Here is an 11,442-nt window from a genome sequence, read left to right as displayed (position 1 = left end):
TTCTCCCATTACAGTAATTACCACGGCAAGATAAAAGTTGTAAGATCACTCTGATGGTGCTGCGGTAAGCGCAGCCTACCAAAAGTAGATGCAAAGATAATTGCTATTCATAAAATGAAGTTCGGGTGTTTCTCACATACTTGGAAAACAATATAAAAACCACAGACAATGCAAATGTGTTAGCAAGTCCCTTGTGCATTAAAAGTTTATTTTATTTTTGTAATGGAACTGCACCATCGGTTACTCTAATTGAGGTATTTAGCCAAAATCCAGTATATAGTCAGTAAAATAACTACACTGCCTTATAGCTATGTAAAAACATTTGTACAAAATTTGTGTCAAATGTCAAATAAATAGGTAACTTTTGATATTTATGTAAAGAAAAGTGATTTGGATACTCTTACAGTTAAAAAAAACTCGCTTCACATATTTTAGGCAAACATTCAATTTTACATTAAAACAGACCTCAAACTGAAGCCCAGGTACAGGTCAAATACAAATGTAGAAACTTAAAAGTGCCAACGAACAAGATAATTCAAGTACAGTAAATGTTAAAAAATATATATATTTATTTAAATTTTCCGATGCATCAAACTGGTACAGGCCGTCAGGATTTAAATAAGACAAGAAAACATTTGAGATAAAGGACAAGAAACATTTTGTTCCAGAATAAAATAGAAATTGTTAATCCACCATTTTAGAAACAGAAAAGTCCACAGCAACTTATAAAAAGAGACTTATGAGTTTATTTCTGTTTTGAATATGGCCTGGAAGAATCACAATTTATATCCCAACCACCAGGCGATGTTGACTTTTCTGTATCCATGCTCTGGCTGTAGGCAGATATAAAATAATTGCCCCCTTCTTGGTTTTGACTTGCAGAAGAAATTGGGTATGTTGTTCCCAGAAAAGTCTGATGAGTGAGTACATTAAAGTGACTGAATTGATGGGACATGTTTAATTGTCTACTGTAAGCTGGGAAGTTATTGAAAGGAGCTTGTTCAACTGAATTGTGTTTTTCTCCTTCAGCAGAGCATGTTGTAGAAACTGAAGTAATTGGCTGTATCTCTTCAAAGTCAGTTTTAGAAGTCTTTTCCATCGAGCCAATTTGTGCTTCAGGAGATAACTCTGTAACTGATAAGCAGCTCGCTTTTGCATCTGCTCCATGTGAGCCCTTGGCCTCTGCCTGCAAAGCTTCCAAATGAGCATCATACTTAGAGGCATCACTGCAGATTTCTATTTGTGATGTTTCATCCTCTGAATCCAGAGACATGTCCTCCTCATCCTTTTCATCATTTTCTACAAGAACTACATTTAAAAAAAAAAAAGAGAAAGTCCTATTCTATTGAAATACAAACTTTGGTTAGAAAAGCTATACACTACTCACAGAGTGTTAGGCTTCAGGTGTGTAAGTCCAATATCACTTAAGTCTTGGTCTTCTGCCTCTCTTGTTCACTTACTCAACACACACACTTAACCCTCTGTGAGTGTCCAGTTACTCCGATGCTAAAAGCTTCTGCGCATTGTGTTCATGTTTAGTGTTGGGAAATCCCAACTCCCAGCTCCAAAGGGGTTAATGTCAAAACAGCATCTGAAGTTACACAATTAAAGGAGTACAATTACTGACATCTCAGTCCTTTTGTTAGGCTTTCTGAAAGCTATCCTTAAGTTTATCCTTTTCCTGAAAACAGACAGGCATATGTCTGCTTTCTCAAGGCCAGGTTAGCCTGTAACTGCAGTTAGGATCTCCTTCACTGCTCCATCCCCGCTGCTCATCCCCCATCATTTAAAACAGAAGAAGAGTAGCTTGAGAGTTGGGTTTTCCTTGCCATCTGTGGTGGTCATTTGCAAGAGTAAAGGCACCCTGTCTCAAGGACCTCCCCCACACAGCTAATTAGGTAAAGAAAGCAGAAGTGTGTTTTTAATACTACCTGATTGTCTTTTGGGAGCGTCCGAGGGAGGAAGGCTGTTTTCTTCAGTAACCGCGTCGTGATACCCAACAAGACTTTTAAAATTTTTCATAAAGTCATCAACAGTAGCAACCACTATTCCATTATCAACATAATTTGAAAGTCTTTTGAGATTCTTTTCTAAATACATAAAAGATTTTGTATTAATATTTAGCACCTCTTAGCAGAAGAGGGAGAGAAGTATTCATAAATTTTGTTTTTACCTGTTAAGACGACGACGTGTCTCTGTTGTATGTTTTGAGCCTGAAGCCTGATAAGACAGTCTAATTCTGGAGCATTTCGAGTTTGAGAATCACAATTATGGTAAGACAGAATCTCAACCAAGTGCTTCTTCTGATAGGTGTTCAGAAGGGTCAGCAGACTCAGGGCATTGGCATTCATTCTATAATGGGGGAAAAAAGCACACTATTAGAAAGATACTTGATTTAAGGCCGGTCTGACTATTAAGATTAAAAGACAAACATAAGAGTAAGTTCAACTTAATTGAGTTTTGGAGAGCATAATTAAAGCTGAAGCGCTGTAACAACTGGCAGTTGAAGAACACTACTTACCTCCCCAGCTCTTTCAGTTTTTTTTGTATTTTGCAGTGGACTTTCCACTGCCATTTCCCATCTGGGGTACTGAGATCTTCCAGAAACTTTAAGAACTGTTTTAATTTATCTGTTTTGGAGATACAGGATAGAAGTTAAATTCTGTGGCATGCAAACTGAAAATACCACTTCAGTATATACATAAAGCCTCTTTCCGTTTTCATCAAAGCATAGTTACACAACTATGAACATTAGCCTAGTACTTCAGGTTTTCTTCCGAGCAGATTAGCCAACAACAATAGTCCAAAAGTGAGCTGCTTTTTTGCAGGATGGATGCCTAACAGTGGTATCTGCTTGCGTAAAAGCTGAGTTCAGTCATACGTGGTCTACCTCACAGAAACATCTGTTTAAGAAACTGGTAACTTCGTTAACTATTCAATTTCAAATAAAGAAAAATTGGAAAAAAAAAAAGTAGTTTTTCACTATTTTTTTTCTAGTGTATTTGTAGATTGAGTAGTAAGGAATAAAAGGTTCCACAGATATAACTACACTTCAACACAAACTTAGAAAGACAAGATCTCCAAGTTCACATGTTCCCCATAAACATGTTCTCCAAAAAGGCTATTAAGAAAGAGACTGAAGTAGCTGAAGTTCTCCAAAAAACCTCACAAAAATTAGATAGAAAACTTGAAAATTAGAAGATTTAATTCTTCACTGCAATGAGTATGGCATCTCTCTCATATGCTGCAATGTTAGCGTTCTGTCTGTGCTGGAAAGCTTCAGGAAGCGCACACTTACCTGTAGTGATGGACTCTGGATTAAGGACAGATTCATCTGACACAACAAAACCACCAGACACAAACAATTCATTGTAAGTGTGATTTTTCACATCATCCAAACTATCGACACCCGCAAAGCTGACACAGGAAAGCCTCTTCAACGTTACTAAGCGAGGTATCTGTTTAACAATGTTAGAAATCAGAGATGTATACCAAAGATCATACAAAAAAAAAGGAACTATAGAACTTTCCTACTTACTAAATACCAAACTTCAAAACACCTTTTCAAACCACTGTTTTTTCTTGCCTTAGGAGGTACTCTCTCAAAAACGTTACAGGAATGAGCCAATGGAAGTTGAGCACTTAGAATAATTTTACTTTCTGTACAGTGCCTAAGGTCACCTGACAGCTGCCTCCACTTGCCATTAGAGCATCACACAACTAGAAGCAGAACTACTCAGGCCTCTGTACAACTTTACAACTACTAAGAATAAATACACATTGCACGTGTGTGGAGGTGGAAGACGACTGGGCATTTGCTACAACCATTTTTGTTTCTTCGAACAGCAACTAAACACGGGCCATTGTTTAAATGCTATGTTGATATGAGAAAGTAGCCTTGCTCAGAATGAGCTTTGTCTCCCTGGGTTTTAACAACAGCTTTCTATAGTACACATTTACTTATGTGAAATACCTTATGGATGAGGTTGGCGATGTCTTCATTTTGGATAATTATCAGGAGTTTATCTGAAGCAGCTCTTTTAAGGAACTGTTCTGGGTGGCACTCCGTATTACCTAACTTTGTAAGATATTCCTAACGCCACAAAAAGAGAAGATGGTGAAAAAAAAGTTAATAGATAGATCAGCCAAAACAATCCCCACATGATGACCACATCAAATAAGTTTTCCACTTGAACCTCAGAGGGACTGGTTTCCTTGTCGTTCTGATACATTAATGGGAAGGATGTAGCAACACAGAGATAGACTGTTTCAGCAATTCTGTCATTCTTACAGGATTGCACATAAATGGCCAACTGACAGTCTACCAAAACTGCATGAGTTTTCAAGCCAGAAGTTTTTATTTCACTTTCAACTTTCATCTTACACATTTAAATACAGAAGAACAGTAATCTCCAAAAGTTACCTGTACTATTAACTGGAGGGGAAAGGAAAAAAAACCCAAAACCACACACATGGACTTTTCATATATTCCTTCTAAAATGGTAAGCTATCACATTTTTGCCCTTGTTACCTTTTTTCCGTACAGCTACCCCCCTGGCAGTATTTTCAGAAGGAACCAAACTACAGCCTGTTCTGCTTTCCAACTGTAAGAAAAAGACTTACGTGAAAGCTAAATATAAGCAAGACTACCTCAGAAGCTCAAACGAGAAATGGGACAGGACAGCCTACTTTCACAACTCAACATTTTTGAAACAAATTTCAGACTCCCTTAGAGGTTTCCAAGTCCAGTTTTGTACATTCTGATTTGAAAAGCACTCTGTTCTATTTTAACACTATACAGAGAATGAACTGGAACATATTTACCTTGATTTCTCTGCAGAGAATGCTTTCCTCCTCTTCATGAATATAAAATTTCACAGTGTTTTTCTGTACATCTTTCATAATTTTGACCAAACTGTTAAATACTTCAGGTTTTAACTGGCTTATAAAATCAGAAAAGGCTGGTTGGGTTGAAATGTTTAAGTTCTCTGGGGATTTCTGTGTCTTTTCCGGTGGTTCCATCACATCACCACTGGCAGAGGTCTGATCAGATGTCAAAATATCTTCTGGTTTAGCATTCACATCATCTATTCCCTCCTTCGCTAAGAGTAAGCTTGATGAACGCTGCTCATTAGAATCCAGATCTTCCACCAGGTTATTACACAGTGGCTCTGGTAACAACGTCGTGTCAGAGTCCCTGCAAACAGGTAACGTGTCGGGTGGAGGATTCAGTGCAGCATTACTAACCACTTCTGCTGATTCAGGACTAGAGTAAATGGGTGGAGTATGCCTAACGTACGAAGACGACAAAATAACACTATTCAACTTTTCACTCAGTGTCTCTATATACTCTTGGACAGAAACCTCTGATGCCTGTAAACATATGTATTCAGAAAGTCTCATTATCCTCTCTCGGGCAGAGAAGACTGGTGTGGACACACCACTAACATAAGCAATATTCTTTTGCTGCAAAATTTCTTGAATTTTTCTTGCAAAGAGATTATATTCTTCTAATAGTGTAGTCTCTATTACTGCACTAATGGAATGCTTAGCTGTGAAAGGGTGATCTGCTAGCCCACACTGATCTTCGAGTTTCTCCACTTGTCTTGTATAAAGTCCATCTTCTGCTGTCCCCTTTTGTGTGTCTGAAAATGGAGAGCATGGAAACTGATAATCAGAACTTCTCTGCCTATTTATTACCCGGGGGTCATTAGGAAAGGCATCCTTTGGCGGTAAATACACCAGTGGTTCTTCTGGTGATTTCAGACCTATATAGGAAGAGTTAATCATCATCATCTCATCTGAAAGTCATACACAACTGATATACTAATACCTCCAAAACACAGTTTTAAAACAGCATTACTGTTGTGCTCCCCCCGCCAATCACTTAAATCCAAAGACTCAAGTGTTACTGTCTGCTAAGGTACAGAAGCACAGAAAATGTAATAGCTCCTAAGATGGTAGAACAATAAAGTTTACTCAAAAAGCAGAACACAAGTAATCTTCCCAGAGATTGCATCTGATTAAGCATAACAGGAACTGCCTTAATTACAAAAAAAAAAAAAAAAAAAAAAAAAAATCAAATTAGAAATCAAGCAGGGTGACAAATTATTCAAATATTTTCATTTGCTACTAGGTTATAATCCTGAGAATTTCAAAAGGCTTATTTTAGCCACACACTACCTTGTGGACTTAGACTGCAGCTTGCAAGCTGCATGTCTGATCTCACATTTGAGAACAGACCTTTTTTTGCTTAAAAAGGTAGGACGTAAGTCTTATGGTAATTACTGATACACAGAATCGGTTCTGCTGCAAGGAGTGCTGAAAGCCTCTCATAATCCAAACCTCAGATCATTTCTGCAGCACTCAGTTTCTTCACCATCCACATTCAAAACTATGGTTTTGTTTGGTTTTAAACCAAATTTAACACTTTGCTGCAATTAATGATATATATACACAGATATTTCAGATATATACAGGTATTTCAGTATATATCTGTTCCATAAATACTTCAAAGGGGGTTTGTTTGTTGGTTTTGTTTGAGGTTTTTTGTTTGTTTTTAAGTGTTGTATTATTGTTAAAGCTAATACAGTTGTAAGCAGAAAACCAGGTTTCTGGAACAGAGGCAATAACCAAAATAGTAGACAGTTTCTAAAAGTTAAGTGTTCTTTCGGAATGGGTCAATTTTGTAGCCAGTTAAAACAGTTATAGTCAGTCCCTAAATTTGATCAGGTCCATCCCAATCTAAAAGGAAAACATATTTTTCAAGGTGACAGTATCACCTCATAGTTACTTTATGCCACTAGAGTCAGAGACACCAGAAATGTGGTTCCATTTTATTTTCCTTATCAGTGAAACTGTATGTTCTGTCTTCATCCTTCAAACCACATCCTTTGAGTCAACCCATATTTGTAGTTTTCTTTAAAAGCACTAAACACAGATATAAATCAGGTTATTCCAATGAGTTCCATTCTATTTGATTGGAACCTTTTTTCTGTTGCCCTATACTTTCAGTGTTGATCTACACCTTTTGTATACACAAGGTACATTAATTTTAAAAGACTTTGAAGAAGTAGGTACCAAATTATAATGTTAAGAGAGTAAACAGTTTAAGCTCATTTGAGACACAAGGTACTTAAGAATGTGTTAGGTATCTCATTCTTCTTGAGCTGCTCAACACTTAGAAGCTGCATCACTATTGTAACCAAGAAATACTGTACTATAACCAAGTCTTAGCAAGAAGATTAAACACTACATTATGGCTTTAAATTTGGGACTATTTTTATAACTTCTTACATTTTAATACAGCTAATCAGTTGGATACCAATTTTTAGCCATTTTTTATAAGGAGAACACTTATTTCATTACTTTTCAGGATTACTAGTTGCAATTATCCACCCACCCAATCTTTCAGCAGAACCTAGCAAGTTCAAATACTGAATTCCAAACAGTTATGCACCTTACCAGATAAATACTCAAGCATTCACATTTCTAAATTATGTCAGTATGTACCCAAAGCAATATTCTCCACCAGCATCTGTTCTCATCCAGCAGATTTCTGTATTAATCAAATATCAGAAACACTGCATAGGCTATATACATGCTTGTGTACCAACATGTGACCCAAGAATGGGATCTATGAAAAACACAAGCCTTTAGAACATGTGTTCATTCACTATTTCTAGCAACATAAAGAGTTAAACCTGTCTTACCTGTAATTGGAATAAGTTTCCAGTGCATTCCAACTTCTCCTACATTATTTGAGTTGGAATGTTGCCTGCGATACACATGTTCTATAGGTGTACTAGGACAGGGATTGTAGTCTTCAAAACTACTTACACTTCCAGTGCTTGTTTCCTAAAAAAAAAATAAAAATTCTCAGCTCAAAACCTTTTTTTTTTTTTTTTTTTGGTAGCTATTAAGCTTTTACATTCTGAAAAGCTGACAGTTAGAACACACCTGAGTTTACCAGCATACTGGCAATTTTGCTGTCAATCAAGTCAAGTCAAACTTGGAAATGTTTACAGGAGGTACTTATATATTTCATTTACCTGTTTGACACTTTCTGAGACAGATGTCTCTGCTGATGGTCTATCATTAAGTAAAAAATGCAGTCCTGAGCACATACCTTAGTGTAGAGAGGCTGGGTGGGGCAGGGAGGAAAGGAGGCAAAGAAGGGGAAAAAAATTAAAAAACTAATTGCTCCTTAGCCTTTTTCAGGCTGTTGTCTTAATAGCTGTCTACAGCCATCAGATGGTGGCATTACTGAGGAACTGCCTGCAACTACTACTAAGCCCCTGAACAATCCAATTTCATCTCATATTCCAGATGGTTAGAAGCAAAACAACACAGCAGGACAAAATCCTCCCTGCTCCATGACTCAGAAACTGAGCTTTGTGTAGAAGTATCACTAACAGAGATGATAGAACAACCACTCTGCAGAGCAATGTGATCAAGCAAGCAGCTGGGGCACTCTGAACCCTAAGCACAAGGGCCTTCTCCAAAGGGTGTTCTGCCAGTTATATGCTGTCATGAAAAGTATGCACGGAACGTGTATACACCACTGCACCAAGAGGGCAGGCAAAGAGAGCTAGGCATGCATTTAAGTGCTCAGAATTTTTCAACTCTGCTCCCACCAAAACAAAATAGAGCCAATTTCCCCAACCATCTTTAATATCCATCGAGCATTTAAGACTGTGCATTCCACTATGCACATTTCTGAACACTTCCTCACTCAGACACTGCTAGATGGACAGAACAAGCCCATCATCTTTTCCACAATACCAGACCAAAAGATGATTGCAGGATCCTCACTTGTGCACTCAAGCGAGGGGCATTTTCCTGCCCTATAAAATGCCTGCTACTATTAAGTAGGAGAGAGAATGCACTTTGGAGGCGCTGGACCAAGACCAATTCCCAAAACTGGAGCAATAACTACAATTAGAGCAAAAGGATGTTTGATTGAAAAGCAGTGAGCATCACTTCATTAACCCTGAGGTATTGTCACTAGAAAAGGTCACTAACTCACACACAGAAAGAGTCAGCTGAGGCAAACTGTTGCCATTGGGGTTTTTAGTTTGTTTTCAAGATAATAGTTCAGAACCCATAATGTATCCTTAAAAGAAAACCGACTTAGTTTAGCCAATCTGTTCTATCAAGACAAAAGAAACAGCTCTCATTCTGCTTCTCTAGAGTAACTATTGATCACCTGTGGATAAACATTCTTGTTTAAGATACCTCCAACCAATTCTAAATATAAAATACAGATTGCAGTTTGACTTCTTTCACTTTCCTGCTTATGACAAGAAAGCAACAGGCCAAAAACAGTCTTGAAATTATACAGTCTATGAACAATGTATTTAATTTTGGTTTGCATTTGGGGGGAGAAGAGGGAAGAATTCACAGTGCATAAGCTTTCAAAGAGACTGTCTCAACTTAGATCTGGGAGGAACCTGGTCAAAAAAAGGCTCGTTTCTGTGCCTGAGATGGAATTTCATAATCATGACAAGTTGTCATATCCAAACCACCTATCAGGTCTATGAGGCTAAAGATGAAATAGTACACAAACATTGATGGCCTGTCCTGCAATCGTTGCCGAGAGAGTCCATATGGAACAGCAACTATTGCCTTATAACCTGCTTCAGGAAGAGTAACAGCTAGGCAATGACTATGATGAGGAACTCTCAAATCTCTCCTTACTGAGTTTCAGGTTCAGCAAACCTCAATACCCTAGGCCAGACCAAGAGTCACCTCCAAAAGGAGGAGGAAGGTGGCAGGCAGCATGTGAGCTGTTACAGTAACACTATACTTACTCCATGCAACAACTTCACAGAGTGCTAAAAAACCCACCACCATAAGCAAGCTGAGAAACAGAATAGAGCATCTTTTTGCTACAGGAGGTAAAAGACAACTGCAAGGCTTTGGTCTCAGAAAACATTAAGAAACACCCTCATGTATAGCACTCAGCCACTGAATGACAGAAGATTTGCTGCCTACTGCTGGAGCAGCTGCCTGTGACACTTATTGTAAAGCTAGTGAGGAAGCCTGACCGTGGTTGCTTTCCATCTTTCAGGTATTCTTAATTATAATTTTATTACAGAAAGAGTAGACAAAGAACCAGGAACATACATGTCCGAGTTCAGAAAATTTCCATACATGCTCCTACCAAACAGAAAAGCTTCTTCACAGAAAAGTTAGTGCTTATCTATGTTTACCTATGTAAAAAAAAGTGGTTTTTTCATTCAGTCTCATAATATTTATGAAAATAGTACATTCATTGTCAGCATCTACCTACATGGCAGTTTCACTTACTTTTAAACGTAGTGTGTGTTCAAGGCCCACTTCATCAGCTGAAAGCCGTAGATCAACATCAGCAGGGTAAGGTAAGCATGCCACATCAGTTTCCAGTATCCCTGGACTCTGTGGGTCCTTAAAGGTAACATTTTCAGCCTGAGCAGTATTAGGAAGCTCATGATCATCTTTGTCCTGTGCTGGAATGGATTCATATTCATATTTTTGTCTCATATCCTCTTCAATGTCATCAGCGCTTAATCCTAAAGCTTGATTTACAGACCGTGCCAATGATGCATCCAAGTGTCCTGCACTAGCTAGTGTTTCTGAAAGCAGTTTAATGAGGCCATGTGTGTCAGTAACAGCAGCGTCGGATACATCTTGCTGCCTCAAGTCAGTATCGTGTCCACCAAGACCAGTATTAACTGAGAGAACAGAGTGTGGCGAATCCGAGGTTCTGCCCCCTTGGAGTAGGGGGAGGAGGGGAAAAGTAATCCATTACTAAGTTTTTTTTAAAAAAGCAAAACCAGAGCCCTCCCAAACACCTGCTGCACACCCAGTCTCACTCCTTAGCATCAATTCATACAGTACACATACATTTACTTTCTTAGCAAAAATTTTTAAACAGGTACATGTTGATAAAAGGACAGTTTCTAAGCCAATAGTCTCCCCCAGATAAATAAACCTTTTTTTAGGTCACTCAATACCAGACTATTTTATGTTTTAATAGAAGTCACACACTATGATCTATGTATTTTATGGAAACCTTGTAAAAATCCTCCATCACTTGTTGAGAGAAAAAAAGATTAGTTTGAGCAAAATATTTACTTCCCTTCATCCTATCACTGTTGCTCCAGAAGCTGATGAATATCTTAATGAGTATCTTATGACCTTAACCTCATAAGTTATCTTAGACTAAATGTAATTCTAAAACTTTACCATACCTATTTATACTAAACATATACTAAACTCATCCCTTGGATGAGTAAACACCACAGGTATTTTTTCTTCTTGGGAAGAGACAGGTCAAGAAACTACTTTAAGTATCTGATGAACCCCCTAAGGCTTTTATCATAAACAATTCCATATTTCCATATAAGTCCTGTTTGACTAATAAACATCTAAATATGTTTAGATACTTAAACTCACAAT

General features: G+C 37.8%; 1 protein-coding gene across 9 annotated transcripts in view; it reads right to left on the bottom strand.

Annotated features, from left to right (window-relative positions):
* Positions 1–176: 176 nt before the first annotated feature.
* Positions 177–11,442, bottom strand: part of TASOR (transcription activation suppressor) — a 30,729-nt gene continuing 19,463 nt past the window's right edge. For 5 of the 9 annotated variants that reach the window (XM_074879335.1, XM_074879340.1, XM_074879341.1 and 2 more), the window contains 9 exons: positions 10,312–10,754; positions 7,713–7,857; positions 4,825–5,768; positions 3,974–4,093; positions 3,299–3,458; positions 2,522–2,630; positions 2,174–2,352; positions 1,932–2,090; positions 177–1,308 (listed from right to left, as the gene is read on the bottom strand). In XM_074879335.1, the coding sequence (XP_074735436.1) occupies positions 746–1,308; positions 1,932–2,090; positions 2,174–2,352; positions 2,522–2,630; positions 3,299–3,458; positions 3,974–4,093; positions 4,825–5,768; positions 7,713–7,857; positions 10,312–10,754 (2,822 nt within the window). In that variant the 3' untranslated portion in view covers positions 177–745. Of the gene's footprint in view, positions 1,592–1,931; positions 2,091–2,173; positions 2,353–2,521; positions 2,631–3,298; positions 3,459–3,973; positions 4,094–4,824; positions 5,769–7,712; positions 7,858–10,311; positions 10,755–11,442 lie in introns of all 9 variants that reach the window. The other 4 variants (XM_074879336.1, XM_074879337.1, XM_074879339.1 and 1 more) reach the window with 4 other exon arrangements.

Source organism: Strix uralensis, chromosome 10 (assembly GCF_047716275.1).
Source record: "Strix uralensis isolate ZFMK-TIS-50842 chromosome 10, bStrUra1, whole genome shotgun sequence".
NCBI classification, from domain to species: domain Eukaryota; kingdom Metazoa; phylum Chordata; class Aves; order Strigiformes; family Strigidae; genus Strix; species Strix uralensis.
The sequence above is the reverse complement of the archived record's forward strand: the minus strand, read 5'-3'. Positions and strand labels throughout refer to the sequence as shown.